At 38.2% G+C, this 26,924-nt stretch overlaps 1 protein-coding gene across 2 annotated transcripts; it reads left to right on the forward strand.

The window, feature by feature from the left end:
• The first annotated feature begins 1,746 nt into the window (after positions 1-1,746).
• Positions 1,747-7,323, forward strand: LOC145121007 (putative transcription factor KAN2). 2 transcript variants are annotated; one of them, XM_079056791.1, is made up of 6 exons: positions 1,747-2,664; positions 2,778-2,854; positions 4,767-4,812; positions 4,926-5,091; positions 6,093-6,153; positions 6,911-7,323. In XM_079056791.1, exons 1-6 carry the CDS (start codon positions 2,049-2,051, stop codon positions 7,019-7,021), a joined length of 1,077 nt encoding a protein of 358 aa, XP_078912917.1. In that variant the 5' UTR covers positions 1,747-2,048; the 3' UTR covers positions 7,022-7,323. The 2 variants fall into 2 exon arrangements, with proteins under 2 accessions (XP_078912917.1, XP_078912918.1); XM_079056792.1 differs by having other exon boundaries at positions 1,749-2,664; positions 6,096-6,153.
• The last annotated feature ends 19,601 nt before the right edge of the window (positions 7,324-26,924 follow it).

Here is a 26,924-nt window from a genome sequence, read left to right on the forward strand (position 1 = left end):
TCCTTGGGACTTAGAACTTGGTCCTTAAGCCATCCATACACCAAACTAAAGCTTACAACCTCAGATCTAAACCCCTAACACTACTTGGACACGTAAAGTTCCCACCTTTCCCACATGCATGGCCTTTTGGGGCTAAAAAGGCAAATATGACACTCTATGGCTTGCATGGGGGCTCCAATGGCATAAAGTTTGCATCTTTATGTCATATCAGCCCCTCTAGGTCCTAGATCTGGAAGAATATACCCACTTGGGTCGATCATTCTCCAAAAGCTATCATTCTTGGACCAAAAACCCACATAAAGAGGACATAAAGAGATCTAATTAACTAATAGTCATGATAGAAACTTGATTACCAGAAAATGTAGCAAATGGAGTGTAGTTTCTGGATCTACTCTTTCCCTGTTGAGCCCGTTATCTTCTTCTTCTTCTTCCACAAGCTTCAAAAGCACACAAATATCTCTCAAAATGGCTCACACTCTCAAAGAAAGCTCTAGGGTTTCATGGATTAGGGTTTAGGACAAGGAGGCTAGAAATTAGGTCAAGGGGTGGGGGTTAAGGAGCTTAAATAGGGTGCAAAACCCCGAAATTAGGGTTTCATTCTGGCCGATCTACTCGTCGAGTCGAGGGCTCTTGACTCGTCGAGTGGATAGCTTAAACCCCGCGCATATTCTGCCCTTTACTCGACGAGTTAGGGCCACCAACTCGTCGAGTTACACTTCCAAAATAAATAAATTAAAGAGTTAAAAGCATACCAGGACCAGATGTTACATTTACTAATCATAGTACTTAGAATACTCATATATAAAATCCTATTTATCAAAATTTATACTAGAAGCTAATTAATGAACAAAATACCTGGAATAACTCTTGTATCATCTTCATCAGAATCATCTATTTCAACTGGAGATGATTTTTGTAAGAGATTCATAATCAGATGTACTCGAGCTCTGATTTGTGGTAGAATGAAGTTGCGATTTCCAGAGTATGAATCGGTATTAGCTTCTTAAGCTTTTTCTAGGATTTTAATCGGGTGATTTGAGAAATTTCTAGGGTATTAATCGAGAAAGATTGGGAAGGAACTTTTTATCAGAGTCAAAGGTAACCATAAATAAGGTTTTAATCTTAATCGATGAGATTTCTTAGAATCAAATGCGTATCAGACTGATGAAAGATATTAATCGACAGATTTCATGGCGACGGAATTTCTAGGGTTTAAAATCATTTAACAAAGAAATATGTAAAATGGATACAATTTGTTTCAGTACCGGATGACTAAAAGAAATTGACGAGATTAGCCCCCCGCATCCTTATAATAATCTTAAACTTTGAACTAATTTCAAATTTGTCACCGCCTTCCATCAGTTTTTTTGGTTTTAATCTCAACCTTAAATTATTTATGTTGAATGGTTCAAATTTTGTCCTCTTGTCTCACAAAATTTAATTGTCTCACATGAACCTAACCATATATATATATATATATATATATATATATATATATATATATATATATATATATATATAAAAGACTTGTGAGCGAATTTGAAGACAAAAATCGTAATCATATGATTATAGGAATACTAACGATTATTAAATTTTTGTATTACAATTATTAAGTTTTACCTATAAATTTTCTTTTTCTTTTTTATTCCTTATCTTTTTATTTATAACTTTCTTCTTTTCCTACCCACACGTCCACCTAAAAAGAAACTCTCTCTCTCTCTCTCTCTAAGTGTCGTTTTCTCACATATACTTCACATGAAAGATACTACCATTCGAGTCTTACCTTGTCATCTCTCTCTTTCGTTCAATTTTAAAACAGTGAAATCCCATTTAAAAAATCTTGAGTTCAACAACATAAAGCTTCCATCATCATATATTGTTCATATCCTTCACAAACATAGGCATCAGTGATTCACTTATATTCTCCTTTTTCCATCATAAACTACCATTCCCAAGCTTTATAACCTAAAACAAACAACCAAGAACACGAGAGAGAGTGTGTGTGTGTGTGTGTGTGAGAGAGAGAGAGAGAGAGATCTGAAGGTGTAATGGAGCTATTTCCAGCACAACCAGACTTATCTCTCCAGATTAGCCTTCCCAACACTAAACCCACTTCAACAACTTGGACAGCATCAACAACTAAACAAGATCATCATGATTTGGATTTAGGGAATTTCTGGAAGAGTACTTTGAACTCACAACAACAGTACCATACAAGATCTGAACCCTCTTCCGGGCTTAACTTACCCCATCCAACACATTCCACCAATCCAGACATTAACCATCTTCACCACCTCCTCTCCCACCAAAATATCAACAGAACAAATCTCACCGATCAAAACCATCATCTGGGGTTCAGATCAGAGCTAGGGTTCTTGAGACCCATAAAAGGGGTTCCTATTTATTACCATAACACCAATCTTCCTAAGATCACAGTACTATCTCATAATCAACATCAGCCTTTTCTAGATTCTTTTTGCACCAGTAGTACTGCGCCTACTAGTAATACACCTTCTCTAATTCATCCCAATAATATTGCCCAGTCAAGATTCTTGTCTACGAGGATTTCCTCCAAACGAAGCATGAGAGCTCCGAGGATGCGGTGGACCACAACCCTTCATGCTCGGTTTGTCCATGCTGTTGAGCTCTTGGGTGGCCATGAAAGTATGTTAGACTTTTCTTTAATTTAATTCATCCATGTCAATTACAACTTCTTCCCTCCAACTTTATCTTTTGCATTTCATTCACTGATAAAAATGATCTTCTAATGAATATAGGAGCAACACCCAAGTCAGTCCTTGAGCTAATGGATGTGAAAGATCTCACATTAGCACATGTTAAATCTCACTTGCAGGTAACCCAATCTTATGATCATTTTTCCAATAAAATAAAAATAAAGAATTAAGCACGTCTTATTATTATTCGGAAATGAGAAAATTTGTTTGTAGTAGGTTTAAGTTGCGCAAGAATCTTGAAATTTATTAACTTTTAGTGCAGTGTATGAATATATAATACGCTTATACACGTAATTTTTGGCTTATAATTAAACAACAAAAACCATTTTTTTTTGTTTTAAATTAACAGCGAAAACCATGCTCATGTTTCGTTTTATTTTTGGCTTATAAACAACAAAAAGAAAAAATATTTTGCCTAGTTAAATAGAAGAAAACCATGCTTTTTGTTTTGAACAACGAAAACCATGCTTTTATTTTGAACAACGAAAACCATGCTGTATCCTATAATTAAATTAAAACTTTCAAATTCCGATGCTTGTTTACTTGAGACAGGTATGTCTAATCTTCGGCACTTGTTTTTCTCCTGCTACTGCTACTGCACCTGACACTTCTTCATAGCTATAAATTTTACAATCAACTTTTTCCTGACAATTGAAGTAATAAAACATTTTTTTTGTTTTATCTCTTATTATTTTAATTTATACACGTACATTGTACATAATTCCCTGTTATAAATATCAATTACAGTAAATTACCTCTATAATTTTTTATAAATACAAATTAGTTAAGTTCCGTGAGATATATCCTACGAATATAACACGTTTTCATACATGTCAATTATGTATTTGTTTTTCATACATGTGTGTGTCTCAATAATTAAGAGAAAAAAGTATTTGCGTGGTAAACCTATATGGGATTTAATTCTGTGGGGCCTACATGTTGTCGTGTATGAGAATACATGTCTCTTCCTTTCGTAAACAATATGGTAAAGACCTCGACTTTTATTGACGGTTTATTATTAGCAGCATAACTTATGTTGAAAATTGCTAAAAGAAGAAACATCTCTAAATAGCACACGAAACCTCGTCTCATAAACTTACATATAAATATATGTCACTAGACATTAATTTCTTGAATATTTTGAGTTAAATTTCCCCCATACTCAAAAAAGTCTAATGTCCTTACAATGGGTTCTCCCAAAACATAAAAATATGTTTTGCTAATTTTTTTATTTCTTCGTTTATAATCATTACCTGAAGTAGGTAATCTTAATTTGTTTTTCTTAGAGACTTGTTTGTAAAAAAAATTACTTATTATTAAAATATATGTATATAATAAAAAATCAAAAACAAAGCATCGAATAAATTTAATATAAAATGGATGTACGAGAGTAGCATTCATAAGAAGACAACAAAGACCAAGGAATTGAAATCACTGACACAGAACCCAAGCTGATACAAGATTACACGCAGTCTAGTTTTTCTTTTTAAATATTTGTAGTTGAAGCCAATGATAATATTATAATATTCTCCTTTTCCTGAACTTAATATTGAAAAAAGTACAGAAAACGCCATCATTTATCAATGATATGCATATGTATGTGTAGCATCACATGTGATTTCACAACCATAGTTAACCATTACGAACTATGGTCTATCATTTAGCCAGATCACTTTCACTTGTATGGGCATGCACCATAAATACGTTCAGTCATAATGCATGGTCACATTCACCAACATATAGTATGTGGTCATTTACTCATGCTTTGTACCTAAACTTGCTTTTTCCCAAAGAAAAAGGAAAGAGAAAGATTTAAATTTATAATGTTTGACGTGTTATTATTCAACACGTAACATTAAATATCATCGAATTAAATTTATTTTCAATCTTATGTATATGACGAATACAATTATTTATCAATGATTGATTACTTGAGTAGTTTTACACTTGATTTGTGGATCATTTTAATATGAAAAGAGAACCATTAAAATGAAATAATGATCTAAGTGATTACGTCCTCTTGTTTTGCAGATGTATAGAACCATTAAAACAACTGACAAAGCACCAGCTTCTTCGGGTTAATCACTTTCTTTGACTTATATATACTTTAATTTGTAATTTTAAAACTATAATTAATTAAGGTGTATCACATTTACTAAATTCGAAATGGTGGTCTGTATATCTAACTAGGCCAATCGGATTATCTTGAACACGGATTATCGGGGGATACTTCCGATGATATATTGCTAGAAATTCAAAACTTAAAGAGAACAAACTCATCAGCTGAACGTAAAGGAAGATCTATGGTTCATCCAGAAGAAGATTATCAGTGTGGACTTTGGAGCAATTCTTCAAGGTTAGCAGTGAACTTTTCATTTTCTGCACTCGAACAACTGATCATTAAGAAAAATAGTAAACGAGACAACAAATCACGAAAAGCAAACGTTTCAATCGACATAAATTTCTAGAGTATGTGTCATATATATTTATTTTATGCTCATATTTTTTGGCAATCTAGATAGTGTTTGCTAACAAATTAACTAACAAACTTCATAAGAGTTATACAATTAATGGTACGTAGCTGTTGAGTGTTGACCGAGTTCAAAAGCATTTATATTTCATCATGTTTGTACTATATAAAGTATAAACGTGTCATCCTTGGTAATTTTAGAATTCCTTTTAAAACACTGTTGTCATTCAATATACATGGATAGTGCCAGTGGAAATTAGGGTTTAAACAGATTTAGCGAAACATATATATTGATCGGGTGACTCAAACATGCATGTGACTTTCTGATTTAATTAAAGGAGTAAGCTTACAGGCATAAGTATGGTATCTTTGGATTAGTCAATGATTAATTTCAACAATGCTTAATGATGAAAGAAAATCTGTTAATGGCTCACTTTATATATAAAACTAAACCAAAGATGAACATGTGACATGTCTCTTTTTCCCTTTGATTTCACGGGCTTCACAAGGTTATTCAAATTGGGATCCATGATTGTAAATTAAACTTGGTGCAAAGCTAAGACCTTTAATCATATGATGGACCCATCATGTGAGAAATTTTTAGGGTGATGAATTTGCTCTCTTTGAAACTTCCTTGTACGTTCTTTCTGTTTCCATGTGTAGAGTATATATGTATATGTGTTCCAAATTCTCTTCCAGTTTTACCCCACTTTTCATCTTGTATGTCATGGGTAATGACATTGCACATGGGTTGATTTTAACTTTATATCAACACAGTGAGATGTAACTTTCTTTATATGAGTTTGCCTTTTCTCTTCTTTCTTTCCTTCTGCATGGGCTTCCCACTGATTGGAAATATTCCCTTCTCAATGTACTGTTCTTTTTAGCAGGGAAGCTTGGCTGCATGGCAAACATAAAGATTCTCAAATAAATATACCAACGCTTAAGGTAAGATATTATATATATTATGCTCCTTTTGATTTATAGTTGAACATAGTTTTCCAATTTTTTAAGTTTAGATGAATCTCCTTTCACCACTTTTAATAGCATCCTATAATGTTATTGCTTTATTTAACAAGAATAATATCTAAAGTGGGAAAAAAAGGGTAGAAAAGATGAAGGCTTTTGAAAAACCGAGTCAAGTCATGCAAATATATTTAAGGCTCAATTATTCCTTTTGTAAGATAGGGGCATTAAAGCTAAAAGCAAAAAAAAATAATATCCTTTAAAGGCTGCAATTCATGTTCAAATCCTTAAATTAATTAGCCACTATAACCCTTATAGTGGATGAAGTGCGATCTTCATCGATTTTATGGATATGAATAGCGTTGCAAACCTTTTTTGCCATGGTTGGTTGTGTCGTAACTCCTAGTTTCTCGCCATTCTTTTTAATGATATATTTGTTCAAACAAATAGACTAAAATAGGAATTAACACAAAATATATAGATTGATAGAGTACCTATATATAACACTAGTGTCCACTAATTAGTAATGAACGTCGCCTTATAATTAAAATGGCATATTTTTTCTGATAATAAAGCAGCATACCATAAAGAATTGCTTTAATGTTGGCCATGAAAAAAACATCTTTGATCTTCACATGCTGGATTTTCGAGAGGATTTCAAGAGTAAAAGCATGCATATTTGTCTTTTGTGGATGTATACATGTTCAGATTGGATTTTGATGACCTAAATTTCTTTCAGAAGGAAATTATAAAGGGCATGATCAACTATGAGAGACTATCAGAAGCGAACTCATCACGAATTTCCCCGATGAAACCTAATCTCGAGTTCACTTTGGGAAGGCCACAGTGACATGATGCATACTGATGTTACGTGGTGGCGATGATGATGATATAATACATATCGATTGTACTATTCATTTCAAAATCATTATGATTTTGAATAGTTGCTAGCGAACAAGATTCAGGTCCCCACTGAAAATCAGAAAGAAAAAGAAAAAGGAAAGAGATGAGTAAAGTCAGAAAGCAACAAAAGGGAGGAGGTTTTGATAAGCATGTCCTTCCTATCAAATTTGTGATCATCATTTAATATATTATACCTCTTCGTTATCTATTTTCGTTATGCAAGAATATAAAGTCCAGTAATTAATCTTTTCTCTTTCTTGCATGAGAGAGAGAGAGAGAGAGAGAGAGAGAGAGAGAGAGAGAGCTTTAACTTTGTTGAAAGGATGATGAGGCGATCTTTGGTAACTGTAATGGAGCACTTTGCATAGAGAAGGAAAAGGAGAAGTATAATTTTATGAAAGGTGTAAGAGAGAGCTCTCCTTCTTTCCTAGGGAGTGCCATATGCTTTACACTAGCTAAACCAAAAAAAGTAAAGAAAAGGATAACAGCAACTTGAAAAGAGAACTAAAGAAGGTTTACATCTGCATTTTATTGTTGGAAAACCAATAACACTAGTACAAAAAGCAGTATAAAGTCATTAAAATCTGTTACACATCCGATTTTCCAACCGGAACCCTTGCAATTAAATTATATGTGATAATCGCTCAAAAAGTCTGCATTTGCAACCGGATCCGTGTAGGCTCATAAGTCCCCATTCCATGACAGCCAACCGGATCTCTTCTAGGCACATGCATGATAAGTCTCCATACATGTAGAAAGAAGCAACTTGATCTCTTTTATGCACATAATTCCAAACCAGATTTCTTTAGTGAAGTTTCTATGAATAAATTACAATCCCTGCTATGAAACTGGGTTCATGGAGTTAATTAACTTTTGTTTAAATATTTTATGTATGGAAATTATATTCCTCGCAGCAACGTAGTTATAATTGTTACCCCTATAATAGTAACCTACATAATAAAAAAAGTGAAAAGACTCCGTTTTCATTGAGTGCATCCACAATAGAGAGTTCACGGAAAGAGTTGAATGAGGTGGCAAGCATAGTTATCATTTATTGATGAAATTCTACCATTATGAGATGACATTCAATGGATTTGGAGTTCAATGACCCATTAAACCTTCAATGGGGAAAAAGAAAGTATTTAATTCTTAAATAACTATTTGCATATATTTCATTGAACTTTGTAGAGCTAAACTCATTGTACAAAAAAATGATAGAGTTGTATAAAATATAGAGTGATGATGTATCATGGAGTTCATTGCATTGTGGATAATGCATTGATAGAGTTGTATAGAATTTAGAAAATAAATGGAAATGATTCTCCATTCTTATGTTAGAAAATAATGAGATGTGTGACTCTAGCAGACTAAAGTCTAGAGCAATCAACTGTATTTATAGAATGTTGTTTTCTACAAACCCACCAAGGAAAAAAAGTGTTTGTTTCCCGGAGTGTTAAGCAATTTGAGAGAGAGAGAGAGAGAGAGAGAGAGAGAGAGAGAGAGAGAGAGAGAGAGAGAGAGAGAGAGAGAGAGAGAGAGAGAGAGAGAGAGAGATTCTATTACAACAAGCAAGTGGAAACAATGTAGATTGTAGAGATAGTGAGAACGACTAGATACAAATCATTATATAGTCTGGGCATAAGCACTTGGTTGCATTTGTAGTCTTAATGGAATTCCCCAACTAACAAAGAAATGTATTTCTTCCGTTTATTTGAAGAATCTGAACTTCGTTGCATTTGTCATATATGTGTAGTTGTCCATCAGGCATGACAATTGGACTTCAAAACACATTCTTGCAATGGTTATCTAAGCTAATGAAGACGTATATATGGTACACCTGAACATAATTTTGAGTCCTAAGTATCCCAATAGAATCCACATTTTCATTAAAGCGAGAATTTACAATCTCTAGAATGTATGTTGGAAAAAAATCGTATGTCAATCTGGCTTCGAACAAATGACATATGCATGTTTTAAAATTTTCATAAAATACAAAATATAAAAAAATGGTTGAATATTATGCATTTTAAAATTTCGGTCCAAACTACTTTGTATCCGAAATCGGTTGGACCGAATCAGTAAAAAAGCGGACAGGATTTGGACGATACTAAGAACCGACAACAAGACCTCTTCTCGTAAACCAATACCAGTTCGGTGATGGTCCAGGTACGGTTCCCGGTCCGACGGTTCAAAGATTGTGTGATGATGCAAAATAAAAAATGAAGCAAAAAAAATTAATTGATAGTGTCATTTGGTATGATAGTTTATTTTCTATTAATATGGTTTGTAAAAAGTTCCAAACAAAATCTATGAGTATTGATGTTACTATTAATCAACTAAAAGTGTAATAACAATCTCAATATAGAAACAAAGGATTTATCTTTTAGCATAGATAATGTTAAAGTCGTTACATTTGATTTTAAAGTCGTTGCATATGATATGAATGTTGATCATACTTTTCCAATAAGACATTGAATTATTAGATTTTTTTTCTTTGATGAAACTAATAATGAAGATGTATAATTGCATTCGCCTGAAAAATGTTTTAGAATTGAATATTTTATTGTTGTTGTCTATATGACAATTGATTCATTAAATTTTTTATCGGGATTCAAAATGTTACAAATTACTTTGTCAAATGTGTTTACGTCTTCATTTGAAATCTTAGAGTTTGTTAAAAAAAAAGAAGATTGTTATCCAAATGGTTTCATTGCATATCGAATCTTATTAACTATACATGTTATTGTAGCATCGACGGAAAGAAATTTTTCAAAGTTAAAGTTATTAAAAAACTACTTGAGATTATCAATGTCACAAGAAATACCAAATGTTTTGGTTATGTTATGCATCGAGAAAGATATGTTGGACAATATTTACATTGATACTATTATTAATTATTTTGCTTCTAAAAAATATTGTAAATATAATTATTATTTTTTTAGTTATGTTTGGTTGTTAGGTTGTTTTGCTCGTAGAGTCTGTTTCATGGGTTGTTAAGGGTACCAAATTTTTTATTTTGACCGAAGTCTCAAATCAATTTAGACTGGCCCTTTATGTATGTTTTTGAATTAAACCGCAAGTCAGTATCATGGAAAATGTCAGTGTTGCTGGAGGTGAGGGTGTTTGTCCATCGATAATAGTAATAACAGTTATATACAAGCAATCGGCATCATCGAAAATGTGTGTAACACCTGTTTTCCAGAATGGATAAGTTGAAGACTTAATGGGGTCAAAGATATGGTTTTTGAGGAAAACCTTATGCCACGATGTGGTGCATGGATGACCACGATGTGTCATGGCATGTATAGAACACTTGTCCTAATGGACACCACAATGTGGCAAGAGGGATGTCACGACGTGGTGGGTGCTGCAGCCAAACCCATGATTTTTAGGGTTTTCCACATATTTAAGCACCTTAATTCTTGGACTAGGTCATCTCCTTCAGCCTCCATCTCTCCATTTTGAAACCCTAGCCTCATTTCCATGATTATGAGCTTGATGGCTTGATTTTGAGGTTGTCTTCTTGATTCGGTGAAGCTTGTGAAGGAAAGAACTTCTTATTGGTGCAAGGAAGCAAATAGCAAGTCTAGATCCATCATATTCTTCAAGTTTCGGGGCCTTTAGAGGTACAAAGCTTGCATCTTGACCTTGTTCTTTTGATATTCATGTTTATGATCCTTGTTGGTTGGTTTTAGTCCCATTCATGGATGCTCTTGGAGTTTGAGGAACTCTAGAGCTTGATATGGCATTCTTATGGTCTTGGGCTTCTGTTAAGTTAGAAAAAGGTCTTGGTTTGAATGATCTTGTGTCCATAAGCAAGTTGTGGTCATATTAAGGACTTAATGGACTTAGGGTTGTAGATCTTACTTTAGGGGTGAGGTCTTATTGGATAAATTTGGAAACTTTACCCATTAAGTCATTGAGAAGGACTAGATCTGAAGTTTTAGGCTTAGATTTGTAAAGATTAAGCTCTTAATAAAGAAATGAGAGTTCTACCAGCAACCATGACGTAGCCAAGGAGGGCCCACCACGTAGTGGAATGTCGATTCGTGATTGTGTCGTCCTGACATTCTTACGACTTTGCTAAGGAGGGCCCACGACGTGGCGATGTCCTGCATGTCATATATTTTCTCCTGTCATACCCACGACGTGGCCAAGAGGTCTCCACGTCGTGGTGGCTATTGACTTGGTTGATCGTTGACTTTTGTTTTCCGTTGACCGTTGACTTTTGATCAGTTTGATATGGGGTCAAACTTGGAGGATTTAGATTGTTGATTGAGGATTCATCTCTTTTGGTATTAGTCGGTTCGCGGGATTGAGCAGTGCAAGGCGTGAGAGTGTTGTTGTGCATCTCTGGTTCTTCAGTTCATGTGAGTTTCTCACTATGTCATGTATCCCAATATATATCCTTTGCATGGTAGGATAGAAGTATTGTTAGAGAGCATGTATGCTAGTTCACTTGGTTAACTTCTTATTATGATTGTACGGTATAGGACACTTGGTGTCTTGGTATGCTAGACTGACAGAGTCTTGTCTGAGGATTGTAACATCCATAAAATTCATAAAAATTTCAAACTTTTTAGACAATCCAAAAACCATTCATTGTTTACAAATTGTTTCTTAAATAGTTTAACATCAGAGAAATCCCAGAAATCATAACACAAAATGTGAGGAAGTGCACGATCAAGCATTCGCCTTTCAGCGATCATCCGAAGTACCTGAAACATAATCCAAAACTGTAAGCCCAAAGCTTAGTTAGTTCCCCCAAAATACCGATACATAACAAATAGCACATATATAATAACAACAACATAATATGGGTCCAATCAACCATCAGGCTGGAATACCCCAGGCCCCTCAACCATCGGGTTGGAATGTCAACATACTATGGGTCCAATCAACCATCGGGTTGGAATACCCCAAGCCCCTCAACCATCAGGTTGGAATGCCAACATACTATGGCTCCAATCAACAACCGGGTTGGAATTCCAACATATTATGGGTCCAATCAACCACCGGGTTGGAATACCCCAGACCCTCAACCATCAGGTTGGAATGCCCTGGCCTGTTGGCTTACGCACAAAGCAGTGAAGCCTCAACCACCAATCAAATATGTGCACATATATCAGATAATCACATAGCAGCATACAGACAGTCAAACGGATCCAACAGACCACTATACCTAGCATCATCCTATCCACCCAGGATATCGATCTAACAGATCATAACAGCATAGCAACATGCATAATAGAATATCAATCCACTGGGCCGGCATTGGTGCCTTTGACCCGCAAGTATAGTGAGGAAAACTCGCCTCATAAGTAGTGTTGAACCGGTAAGATCAAAACCCAACTCACAGCTCTGAACTCAACTGCCTACAACCACCATGCAACTAACTTCATTAAAATCTCGAATACCAAAAATACCCTTTAAGTCAAACTTGGTTAACCATGGTCAAAGTCAGAGTCAACAGTCCATGTTGACCCAACTCGTCGAGTGCATCTTCATGACTCGTCGAGTTCCTTCAGAACTCAGAAAAACTAGGAAAACCCTAGTCAACTCGCCGAGTTATCACAACAACTCGTCGAGTTCGTATAGTGTCCAAAAGATCGGAGAAACCAACAGGCCAGGGCATTCCAATGCCGGCCCAAACTATAGATATGGTCTTCTTGTCTTAACTCATTCAGCCACTTTTAAGTGAGTCTAATGCCCCAAACTATAGATATGGTCCCCTAGGGTTGAGATACCACGTAAAGTTGCTAACTTTACGTCCATGCATGGCATCAAAGGGCTAAAACACTCCATCAAAGCTTTATTAAGAAACTTAGGGCATGGAGGAGAGCCAATACTTGATAAAGCTTGAGACTTTAGTCCCAAGGGGCCACAAAACATCCAGCTCTGAAGTGGCAACTTCAAGTAATGCATCATTCCAAAAAATGACTCCAATATGAACCAAAAATGGCAATATACTTCCATAGAAGGAGATCTAAGAAATAAAAGGCCAAGGTATCGACTTTATACCTCAAAATGGTTGCCACAACAGTGCAGACACCGGATGTACAGCCTTCCTCTCAATCAACACTCTTCAAGCTTCAAGTTCCTTCCAAAAGAGCACCAAAAATCACACTCGAAGCTCACACACACACACAAAATGAGAGATGAAACATGAAATAGGGTTTCTATGGACAAAGGGAGCGATAAGGGAGGCTAACAATGAGAGTTAAGGCCTTTAAATGGGGTGCAGACCCTAAAAATTAGGGTTTTCATGTTCAGCCTTCAACTCGTCGAGTTAGGCCTTCCAACTCATCTAGTAGACCCTGAAAGATGTGCGGCCAATAAAACTCTACACGACGAGTTGGAGCCTTCCAACTCGTCGAGTTGCCCTTAAATATAAATATAAAAAGCTTAAAATTCGTACCTGAAGATTGGGATGTTAAAACTCTCCCCCACTTGAACTAGGCTTCGTCCTCGAAGCCTGCTGCAGTGAACAATTCCGGATAATGCTCCCGCATCTCATCCTTCGGCTCCCAAGTCCACTCAAATCCCTTCTGATGCTGCCACTAAACCTTTACCAAAGGTATCTCCTTGTTACGCAGAACTTTTATCTTCCTTTCTAAGACAGCCACTTTTCTGCCGACTCTGAGCAGTCTGCAATCGCTGTCTGATCTGATGAATCATCTATGTAGTCTGCAGGACCACCTCCGTCCGACCCATGACTCGGTGACCGACCTCACCCCAACAGATTGGGGTACAACACCTCTGCCCATATAAAAGCTCAAAAGGCAGAGCACCAATGTTGGAATGAAAGTTATTGTTATAGGAGAACTCTGCAAGGGGTAGATAGGAGTCCCACCTCCCACCAAAGTCAATAACGCAGGCCCGCAACATATCCTCGGGGGTCTAAATGGTCCGTTCGCTCAGGTCGTCGGTCTGCGGATGGTAAGTTGTGTTGAAATGCAGCCTCGTGCCCAGTTCCTCGTGGAACTTCTGCCAAAAAACAGGAGGTGAACTGAACGTCATGGTCTGAAACAATAGAGACCGGCACCCCATGGCGAGCAACGATCTCGCAGATATACACGTCGGCCAACTTCTCGGCCGACGAACTCTCCCGAATGGCCAGAAAATGGGCGCTCTTGGTCAATTAATCCACGATGACCTATATAGCATCATAACCCTTTGTCGTTCTCGGCAACTTGGTGATAAAATCCATCGTGAACTGCTCCCATTTCCACATGGGAACCTCCAGAGGCTGCAGCTTGCCATGCGGCCTCTGGTGCTCGGCCTTGACCATCCTGCAGGTTAAGCACCTCTCAACATACCAAGCGATCTCTCTCTTCATGCACGACCACCAATAACTCCACCTCAGATTCCGGTACATCTTGGTGGCCCCTAGATGAATAGAGAAACGAGACTTTTGAGCCTCTTCTAGTACAATCTATCTAGCCCCACCAGACATCAGGACCCACACCCGACCGTAACGGGTCAACAACTCACGTCTGTCCTGAACAAATCTGGTGATTTCGCCCCTGGTCCTCTCAATCTTCCAATTTTCCTCTCGCACTCCCTCGGCCTGAGGCTCTCTAATCAATCCCACAAGTGGAGAGTCCACAAAAATCCTCACACATGATGTCGGAACAGAAGATCCAGCCGACTTGCGGCTCAGGGCATCCGCCACCACGTCCGCCTTACCCGGATGGTAAAGGATCTCGCAGTCATAATCCTTGACCACGTCCAGCCACCTGCGCTACCTCATATTCAATTTCGGCTAATCCATTATGTGTCTCAAGCTCTTATGGTCCGTGTAGATGATACAGCGGACCCCGTAGAGGTAATGCCTCTAGATCTTGAGGGCGAACACTACCGCTCCCAACTCAAGATCATGTGTGGGATATCTCGCCTCATGTGGCTTCAACTTCCGCGATGCATAAGCTATCACTCGTCCTCTCCTCATGAGGACCGCTCCCAGTCCGTTGATGGATGCATCACAGAAAACCACGAAATCCTCAACTCCCTCTGGGAGGGTCAAGACTGGAGCCTCGCACAGTCGCTGCTGAAGGGTCTCAAATGTTGTCTGTTGCTCAGGGCCCCACTGTAGATCTATCCCCTTCCTCGTCAGACGAGTGAGGGGTACTGGAATTTTGGAGAAATCTTGAATAAATCTCTGGTAGTACACTGCTAAACCCAGAAAACTCCTGATATCCAAGGGAGATTTCGGAACCTGCCACTGCATCACCGGCTCGATTTTGGCCGGATCGACCAAAATCCCATCCTGGTTAACGAGATGTCCAAGGAACTGAACCTCTCGCAACCAAAACTCACATTTCGAGAACTTGGCATAAATTCGTTCTCGCCTCAAAAATCCCAAAAGCTTGCGGAGATGCTCGTCATGCTGCTCTCTGGTCTTGGAATACACCAAGATATCATCAATGAACACAATAACTGAGCGATCGAGCATCAGCCTGCATACCCGAATTCATCAAATCCATAAATATTGCAGGTGCATTGGTGAGCCTGAATGGCATTACCACGAACGCGTAATGCCCATAACGAGTCCGGAACGCGGTCTTCTCCACGTCCTCCTCTCTCACCCTGACCTGATGGTATCCAGACCTCAGATCTATCTTGGAGAACCAAGATTCTCCCTGTAGCTGATTAAAGAGATCATCAATCCGCGGAAGGGGATAAGGGTTCTTCACCGTTAACTTGTTCAACTCCCGGTAATCAATGCACATCCGGTGTGAACCATCCTTCTTCTTGACAAATAGAATCGGTGCTCCCTACGGAGAACTGCTCGAACGGATCAACTGCTTACCGAGCAGCTCCTGCAGCTGAGACGACAGCTCCTACATCTCAGGCGGTGCCAATCGGTACGGCGCCTTGGCAATAGGGGCCACACCTGGCATAAGGTCGATCCGGAACTCGACTTGCCTCTCAGGAGACACTCCGTGTAACTCCTCCGGAAATACATCACTGAACTCTCTGACGACTGGAACATCTGAAGCCAAGACCTGATCCCTGACCCTCGTATCCACCACATATGACAAATATCCCGCACACCCGTGTTGAATATACTGTCGAGCCCTGGCTTCTGAACAAAATCATGAACTCAATCTGGTGCCCTCTCCGTAAACGACCAGTTCTCCCCCATTTGAGGTTTGAACCACCACATGGTGTCCCTCATAGTCGATCATGGCACCGAATCGACTCAGCCAGTCCATACCCACGATCACACAAACATCCCCTATGGGAATCGGAATCAGATCAATCAGAAATGACACTCCGAATATCTCTAGAACGCAATCCTGATAAACCAACGAAGTAGAAACCCCATGTTCGTTGGCGATCGAAACTCTCAACGGACACTCCAACTCCCCCATGGGCAAAGCAAACTCTCTACTGAAAGACCGAGAAACAAAAGACCGACTCGCACCCGAGTCAAGCAACACTAAAGCAGGCAAGGAGTTTACTAGGAACGTACCAGTCACAACATCTGGTGTTGTCCTGGCCTCCTCAGCAGTGAGCTGAAAAGCACGACCTCGAGCCCTCGGGGGCTCCGCTTTGCCCTTACTCCCATTAGTAATCCTCAATGTAGCCGGCGTCGGGGCCTGTGCCGGCTTGGCGGCTAACAAGGGACACTGGGCCTTCATATGGCCCACCTGCTCATAGTGATAACAAAGTCTGATGCCAGAAGCTGGAGTCTGTTGTCGATAATCCCTCGCAATATGGCCCTGCTTGCCATATTTGTGGCACCCACTACTAGACCAACATGCTCTAGTATGAACCTTCCCATACTTCCCACAAGTGCGGCCATGCTGACCTCCCGACCTAGAATCAGTGGCTTTGAACCGCTTCGGCGCCGGCTGCGATTGTGTCGGGGCCTGCCTCTGCTCCCTCAACTGAAACTCAATCTCCAGCTCACGCCGCCTAGCGGCCTCCTGCAGCTCAAGCGAGGTATTACACCGTTGAGTAGAAACAAATTGTCTGATGTCCGTCTTGAGCATGCTCAGATAACGATTCATCTGAGCTTGCTCTGAAGCAAACTCAGGTCAAAACATTGCCCTCTCAGTAAACATCCGGGTGATCTCTGTCACCGACTCCGATCCCTTCCTCAGGTCTATGAACTCCTGAGCCAACCTCTCCCACTCGACCCGAGATATATAACGAGTGCAAAACATATCCCTGAACTGATACCAAGATATTGCAGCCCTCTGCTCATCGAAGTATAATCCCGTAACAAGTCTCCACCGATCCTTCGCTCCGGACCTCAGGAGGTTCAGAGCGCACCTGACCTTCTGGTCAGCAGGGCATGAACAAGTGAAGAAGCATCCCTCCACATCAGATAGCCACATCATGGCCACAATCGGGTCCTGAACTCCATCAAAAGTCGGGGGCTTCGTATTATCGAAGTCCTGATACTGAAAGGCCTGACCTATCCCACCACCTGCAGCCACCACAGCTGCGGAGGCAACAGCGGCAGCTATCATAGCAATGGTTGCATAGAGCTCATCAAAGTACTCAACCATAGCGGTCTTAATACACCCAAACATCTCCGTCAACTCAGCTCGGGAAAGTGTAGCAACCTCATCATGCAGGATCTCCCTAATCCTGGCATCCAACTCATCTGGTCTCATCTGATCAATGGTCTCGGGCAATGCTGGCCCACCCTGACTGCCAGCTCCTGATCCCGACCGGGATCCGTCCCCGAATCGTATCGTAACCACCATGGTGAAAATACACCAGAAAGATATCAGATAATTCTCATAATAACCGGGAACCAACTCCCAATGAAGCCCTTGGGGTTGTGACTTCCTTGTTACGCGTATGGGTCTTGTGTTTTCAGTAGTATGGGCCCATACTACCTTCCAAACCTACCTATATTTGTCTCAAGGATCATCACAACGCCCTAACTATACTCGCAAGCATGACTATACACTTAATCCTCACTCCCTAGAGGAAGGGATAAATATCCCCAAACTGGCCAACTGACCCCACACAACTAATCCATAAAACTTCCACCAACCCTGCAGCACTAGTGTATGCTAGTCATACATAACACTGGACCCTATAGACATTTGAATGTCTGATCCTACCCTAAGCCCTTCATCAAACAAGAACAGGAAATACGGCCAAACCAAACATTCTCAGGCTATAAGAGCTTAGTTATATAAAACTATGATGAATACACTAAGCAACTATAGTAATGATGTCAATTTCATAAAATAAAGATCCTAGGCTATCAGGCATCATATAATCAGACAATTCTATGATGTAATTCCTAAAGATCCCTAGCCTATCACTAGAATGTTGTTCTAACATATCACAGTATCAAGTAATAGCATGGTATTTTGGGGTTTACTTACTGGCTCCAGCTGATCGTACACATCGCATCCTCCTTTAGTATTTTGAAAAATCGTTTGAAAACCATTTTGAAAATCTTTTCCTTAGTTTGAGATTGGATTCACACGAGTGTTCCTCCAATTCACTCAAACCAAGGCTCTGATACCAACTTGTAACATCCATAAAATTCATAAAAATTTCAAACTTTTTAGAGAGCCCAAAAACCATTCATTGTTTACAAATTGTTTCCAAAATAGTTTAACAACAGAGAAATCCCAAAAATCATAACACAAAATGTGAGGAAGTGCACGATCAAGCCTTCTCCTTTCCGCGATCATCCGAAGTACCTGAAACATAATTCAAAACTATAAGCCTAAAACTTAGTGAGTTCCCCTAAAATACTGATACATAACAAATAGCACATATACAATAACAACAACATACTATGGGTCCAATCAACCATCGGGTTGGAATACCCCAGGCCCCTCAACCATCAGGTTGGAATGCCAACATACTATGTGTCCAATCAACCATCGGGTTGGAATACCCCAGGCCCCTCATGGCATCAAAGTTGCCAACATACTATGTGTCCAATCAACCATCGGGTTGGAATGCCAACATACTAGGGTTGAGATACCACTTAAAGTTGCTAACTTTACGTCCATGCACGGCATCAAAGGGCTAAAACACTCCATCAAAGCTTTATTAAGGAACTTAAGGCATGGAGGAGGGCCAATACTTGATAAAGCTTGAGACTTTAGGCCCAATGGGCCACAAAACATCTAGATCTGAAGTGGCAACTTCAAGTAATGCATCATTCCAAAAAATGACTCCAATATGAACCAAAAATGGCAAAATACTTCCATAGAAGGAGATCTAAGCAATAAAAGGCCAAGGTATCGACTTTATACCTCACAATGGTTACCACAACAGTGTAGACACCGGATCTACAACCTTCCTCTCAATCAACGCTCTTCAAGGTTCAAGTTCCTTCCAAAAGAGCACCAAAAATCAAACTCCAAGCTCACACACACACACAAAATGAGATATGAAACACGAACTAGGGTTTCTCTGGACAAAGGGAGCGATAAGGGAGGCTAACAATAAGAGTTAAGGCCTTTAAATAGGGTGCAAACCCTGAAAATTATAGTTTTCATGTTCAGCCTTCAACTCGTCGAGTAGACCATGAAAGATGCGCGACCATTAAAACTCTACACGACGAGTTGGAGCCTTCCAACTCGTCGAGTTGCCCTTAAATATAAATATAAAAAGCTTAAAATCCGTTCCTGAAGATTGGTATGTTACAAGGATTATATGATATTGTTAGGTGATATGATTAGTTAGGGTAATAATAGTATTGACTATTTGTTGAATGATTACCCTAAGAGATTGTATGCAGTCAAGTTGGATAGCCTGAAAACTCTTGGTCTAATGCATGACTGCATGGTTCTTGTTTTATTTATTGTTTTTGGGTGGATTATCTGTTTGAATGTCTATGTAATTTCGACTATGTATAGCTTTGGTATTGTATGGAAGACAAGGATTTGTCCCCTCGCAAGTGTACAGAAGACCAGGATGTAACTCTTGACAATGGAGCTTGGGCTAGGCCCGTATACTCCTTGGACGGGGTCGTTATGTATGGTTGGGTGGGTCCGTTGTGTATGTTTGGATAGGACCCATTATGTATGGTAGGCGAGACCCATTATTTATGTTTGGGCGGGGCTCGTTATGTGAGTTGGGTTAGGACTGTGAACTCTTGGGTTGGGCTCGTTGTGTATGATATATGTATGAGGATAGGATATTGGTTGCTCGGCGCTAGAGTTGAGGATTGTATGTGGATACATTGTATGTATGGTGGAATATGTGGTATACTTGGGAACTCGTTAAGCTTCATGCTTATAGTTGTGGATTAAATATTTTGGTGGTTGTTCGTGAGATAGCTCGACAAGACTGTACACACACATCGAAGATATTCGTTTCCGCGATTTTGTAAACTTAACTCTGATAATGTATGATTTTCAATCAAACAAATGTTACTTAATGGCTTTGAAACAAAGGTTTTAATCGGTTAATCTATTTTATGAACAAAATCATCTCTATAATTTTTGGGACGTTATAATATGCATGTTATCAGATGACAAATCAAACAGCCAACAAAAAAATATAACTGCTTTAACTTTTCGACAAAAATTATACTGAAAAACTTTTTCACTAATTGATCTGTAACGAATTGGGATTTTCTTTATTTTTGTCATATTTTGGAGGTTGTTCGTGAGATAGCTCAGCAGGACTGTACACACACATCGAAGATATTCGTTTCGCGATTTTGTAAACTTAACTCTGATAATGTATGGTTTTCAATCAAACAAATGTTATTTAATGCTTTAACAAAGGTTTTAATCGGTTAATCTATTTTATGAACAAAATCATCTCTATAATTTTTGGGACATTATAATATGCATGCTTTAATTTTTCGACAAAAATTATATTGAAAAACTTTTTCACTAATTGACCCGTAACGGATTGGGATTTTCTTTATTTTTGTCATATTTATTATTACAAAAATATAACTTTATCTATAATAATATAAATATATAAAACAAGTAATTATTAAAAAAAAAAAAATAAGTAAACAACACTTGAAAATAGATAGATTCTGTGATTCCACTCCTCGTTATGTCCATCATATTGATATTACAAATCCAAAACTAACACACGAATGGAAGCTAAAAACCAACATTCTAGACGTTTATATCTATGTTCCATTTTGTAGTTGAATCTTAAACTACAAACAGATGTTTCTGAGTAACCGTTGAAGATTTTTTATATTTAAACAATTTATGTTTGTTGAACTGTATGCAGCCGTCGTGGATTTGATTCTTTTGCTGCTCCTCGATTGATAACTGTTTTTCTTGTATTTTATTCATTTCGTGTCGGGATTGAAAGAAATGCACATGTGATGAGGATTTCGTGTTTGGTATGACTGTTTCCTGCCATCACATCTAATATATGTATACTAGTTTGTTTATAAATTAGGTAATGTACTCAAGAGTGTAATCCAAATTTGATATCTATCTATTAACGGTAATTTATACCTTTTTATTTTTAAGACGCCGAATGTTTGATTTTTCATTTTTGGACGGCAAGAATGCATTTTTATTAGAAAAGTAGCGAGCAGCTACAGCTTTGAGATACACATTTAATTTTTTTAAAATGTTTGATTAGCAAAAATGCCAATGGACTTCAAGCTCACGTATAATTAGCACATAGCAAGTACACAGCTATTGCATATATCCCATCACACTAGACCACATGCATGTGGGTTAGCAAGACCACACAAGCCTTTTCTAGAATTGCTACTTATAAAAATAAATACTCTTTTGGTAGAGCAAACCAACACCCAATTATAGGGTCATAAAGCTTAAGGATTCTTAGACAAATGGTCACACTTAAGTTAACTCATCCTATGTAAATACACAAATATGATGCTTAAAAAGGTTCAAAATGCAAACAACACTTTTTCCAATGAAAATTAATCATTTCAAAAATAATTTTCATGACTACGACAATTACTTAATTTGGTCACATTGCAACCAACTAATATAGCATTTGAAAGGTATTACTTAATTTGGTCACATTGCAACCAACTAATATAGCATTTGAAATGTTCTAGTGAGAAACACCAAAGGTAGAGTATATGGATATATACTCTTGATATACTCACATTGGTCTTGTTATCTTCACTTATAAGGGTGCACAAGACCTTAATAACCACCTAGAGTTCAAAACTACAATATAAATCAATGGCCATAATCATAATTGGGGAGCTTAAAACAATGTTAATTCCATCAATATTTCATGAAATCAAACTCCATATAGAATCCTCCATAACTAGGGTATCAAAGCTTCAAAACATATTCAAACTCCAAATCTAGCAAAATAAAGGAGATTTGAGTGGAAATTGAAGGATAGATGGTGAAAATGAAACTAGATCCTTACTTAAAACTCTATAACATTACATTTTTGGATTTGGAGATTTATCCAAACCCTATATCGAAAATGGAAATAAAAACTAATGAAATCATACCTTCTAAGCTCAATGAACAATCCTTAACTTCAATTCCTCAACTGATCTTCAATCTTTTCCTTTATATCTCTCTAATTCTTCCAAAAATTGTTATTGATCCCCTTTTCTTCTCTTCAAACTTTTTATCCTCAAGTGGAGAGAAGAGAAGGGCTTATGTCTTAAAGTTTGAACCTAATGTCAAGTTAAGCCCATATCATTCTTTTTTTCTCATATTTGACACCTATGACCTTGTTGTTTGGTAAAACTCTCAAGCTATCATCTAGAATCTCAAAGCTAAGATTTTATATAAATATAGTTCCTTGCCCAAGTCAAAGCTAGACATATAAGTATTCCATAATTGGTATTTTTAGTCCTTATTTTTAAAAATTTTAATTTAAAGTCCAAATAAATTCTCATATCCATAAATCTTAATAATTATTATTGTTATTATGGTTTTATTTAGTAACTATAAACCTAGTAAATTTATTATTTATTTATTATCTAATTTTTCCAAAAATAATATCTTTACCAAAAAAATGGACAAAGTTTCTAAGCTTAAAATGACGATGTTACATTTACTTCTTGCTGAAAGATCTTTATGTTCAAAAACCATATTATAATGATATTACTAATAGTATATGATCCTAAAAGTTACAGTAACAACAACATGATGCAAATAGATTATTTATAAGAAATTGATTCTTTATAAATATTCATAACTTTTATAATTAAATGGGAATTATTTATTTTATTAAAATAATAATTTTCAATGGCAAGTATAATGTCCCAAAAATACTTAGTAAATTTTTTTTTATTTCAAATCACCAAACCATACAACCGATTAATCAAAACCAACCAATGTATATGAAATTCTCAAAAACATCAAAGTGTATCAAAAAGATAGTGCGGAATAAATCTTTGGGGGATGCAGTGCGATCAGGCTGGGTCATTTCCCTTGGAACCAGAAGTACCTGAAACATTTAAAAATAAACAATAAGCATAAAGCTTAGTGAGTTCCCCAAAATGTCACATACCATACATAATATAAAGGGTCTATTCCAACCTCAAGTGAAAGTTATGGGCAAAATCATAGTCTTATCATCACTTCCTGCCATGGGCCAAATCATGGTATTTACTTGTACAAGTGTCAGTGGCTAGATCCCGATCTTCCATACAACTACCATGGGCCAAACCCTAGTCTTTCCTGAAAATGTCAGGGGCCAAACCCTGGTCTTTCATACAAATGCCAAGGGCCAAATCCTGTCTTCCATGCAAGAGTCACAAAGACAACTAACATCCTGCATAATATAGTAAGAAGACTCATCTCACAAACGTAATCGTCAACTAACATGCTCACATAGTAGAAAAATTGGTGCTACATACCTCCTAATGAATCACACAGGGTAAACTCTCAATCTACCTTCTAAAGCTATCAATTTGACTAAAATTCAAACCAGTTCAAAAAGTCAACATTCAAAGTCAATTTTAGTTGACATCTACGTCGTAGCCAGCCAATGGTCACGTTGTGGCCATCCTACATGTTCCAGATCAAAATCCGCTACCATGTTGTGGCAGTCACGCCACCATGTCATGGCAAAGTCCAGAAAAAACAGTCACGGCCATACCAGTCTCCGTGTCGTGGCCAATCAATCGCTACGCCGTGGAAACTGCATAAAGACGGCTTAATAGATTAAGCCTTCAATCCGTTAAGTCTACAATTCAAACTTTCTAGAATGCTTCTTGGAACCTTAGTGGTTCAGAAAAATGTAAACTTTATGGACATGCATGTCCTTCTCCAAACTAGGTCAAAATAAGAGAAAAGTGACCTAAAGCTCATGCATGGCTACCAAAACTATACCAAATCTTAGATCCAGAAGATATAAGAGTAAATTACACGAATGGTCCCTATGGTTTAGGGTAATTTGCGCGTTTCGTCCCTAACTTATTTTTTTAACTCGGAAGGTCCCTACTGTTTGCTTTTGTTACGTGCATGGTCCCTATCTTACCTAAAAATACTATTTTTGCCTTTGATTTTTTAATTTATTTAAATAAACACACCTCCAACCCCACCCCCTCACCTTATCTTACATAACTCGCTATTTTTCCCTATTTAAATAATAGTTTTTTTAGGTAAGACAGGGACCAAACGTGTGAGAAAAACAAACAGTAGGGACCAAGCGCGTAACAAAAACAAACAATAGGGACCTTCTGAGTTAAAAAAATAAGTTAGGGACCAAACGTGCAAGTTACTCCAAACCATAGGGACCATTCGTGTAATTTACTCAAGATATAATGACCAAGCGACCAAGGTGAGCCATAAGGTTGAAAATTTTATCTCTTTCAACCATCCAAAAATTAACTATGGACAAAAATATACCAAATAACCTAGATCTATAGGGAAGACATCACCAAGATCAGAACTTGAGAACTCACAAATGGTCCAAAAGATGCACACAAGGAGAAGATATGAGTAGCTTGCTGGATCTATGCACAAAAGTTCCTGCTTCTTCCTTCCAAGACTACAAAAACACCAAAATAAGTCAAAAACTTCAATAGGAGGCTAGGGTTTGACAAGGATGTTTTAGGAGGTGATGGAGGCTAAGGGTGGAGGAAACCCGAGCCATCACATCCCTTAAATAGCACATAAAACCCAAAAATTATGGTTTCCGAAAAATGAATTTCCACGCCATGACAATTGAATAACCACGTCGTGGCAACCACTTAAATGAGATACATGATCTATAAAAATTTTCACATCGTGGTGATCCCTTCATCACTCTCTGGCCATCAGAATTTTCACAGTTTGAAACATAAATCAAACCTGGAATCTGGGTGTTACCACTCTCCTATGCTTGAATCAGACTTCGTCCTCGAAGTCCGTTGCGGCAAATAAACTGGGGTAATGCTCCTTCATATCCTCCTCAGGTTCCCAAGTTCACTCGGAACCCTTATGGTGCTGGCATTGGACCTTCACTAAACGAACCACCTTGTTACGCAAGTTCTTCATCTTCTTGTCTAGAATCGCAAGTGGTCTCTCCATATAATTCAGGTGCTCATCAACCTGAATATCATCCAAGGGAATCACTACGGAATCATGAACCAAACACTTCTACGGCTGAGAGACATGAAATGTGTTGTGTATCTAGCTAAGCTCAGCGGGTAGATCCAAACGATACACAACATTGCCCACCCGGGCAACAATCTGGAAGGGTCCAATGAATCTGGGGTCTAACTTTCCCTACTTCCGAAACCGGATGACACATTACCAAGGTGACACCTTCATAACCACAATATTTCCCACCTGAAACTCAAAGCCGGAATGACGTCGGTCAGCGTAACTCTTCTGCCTACTATGTGCGGTCCACAACCTATCACGTACCTACTGGATCAACTTTATGGTCTTGAGCACAACTTCAGTGCTTCCTATCACTCATTGACTGATCTCACCCCCAACAAATTGGATTCTGACATCTCCTCCCATAAAGCATCTCAAAGGGAAGTATACCAAAAAGGGAGGCATACCAATGTCGGTGTGGTAACTATTATTGTAGGAGAACTACGCTAGAAGAAGATATGTAACATCCTGTTTGAAATAGAGTAATTAAATAATAAACCCGGAACCCCAAGATATAAATTTATAATTTATATTATTTTATAATGGCCCTAAAATCAATAATATTTAGCGGGGTGTTGGTTTCGGGGAGCCAAATAATATAATTTGGACTTTCGAGTGTTAAAGTGTAATTTCAGGATTTATTTTGTAAAGATTTTTAGAAGTCAGGGGGTGTTTGGTATCATTTGGACTTAATATGAAAAGATTTATGGAAGCAGGGGCTAAAGAGTAAATTTTGGACGTAAGTTGAAAAGGTTTTTGTAGATGAGGGGCCATTTGGTAATATAAGGACTTCAATTGAAAACAATTTGTAGAGGGAGGGGCTGCTTGGCAAATTTCGGACTTGATTTGTAAGGGATTTCAGAAGGTGGGGTTTAAACGGTAAATTATGGACTTCTTTTGGAAAGATTCTTATGGGGGAGGGACCATTGTTGTCATTATGGCAAAAAGTTTGGAAGGGTATCGGGTATATAGCACTCCTGTAACCCTAACCCTAATGCATAACCTCAGTCGCCACCTTCACCTCCCACTCCCTCTGGCGCCGCCACCTTATACCCCCATCCTTCCTCCGCCACCGCATAGCCACCATTGAGGTCGGAAACCGTCGGAGCTAATCCTTTTCTACATCAGAAAGAGAGCAAGGCAGTCGGAAGTTGTTGCTGTGAACCGTCGCAACCGCTGAAGACGATGAGCCGCCACAATAACCATTTTCCGATCAGCGAAAGCCCGCCAGCGACCACAGGACTGCCGTCGGACGTAAAGCATTGTAGCTGTCGTCGTGGATCGACCATTCTTCCTTGCCGGTGACGACGAGGACCACCAGTGGGTTCGTTC

The sequence above is a fragment of the Lactuca virosa genome, chromosome 6 (assembly GCF_052849685.1).
Source record: "Lactuca virosa cultivar CGN04683 chromosome 6, Lactuca_virosa_CGN04683_v6, whole genome shotgun sequence".
In the NCBI taxonomy this organism is placed as follows: Eukaryota; Viridiplantae; Streptophyta; class Magnoliopsida; order Asterales; family Asteraceae; genus Lactuca; species Lactuca virosa.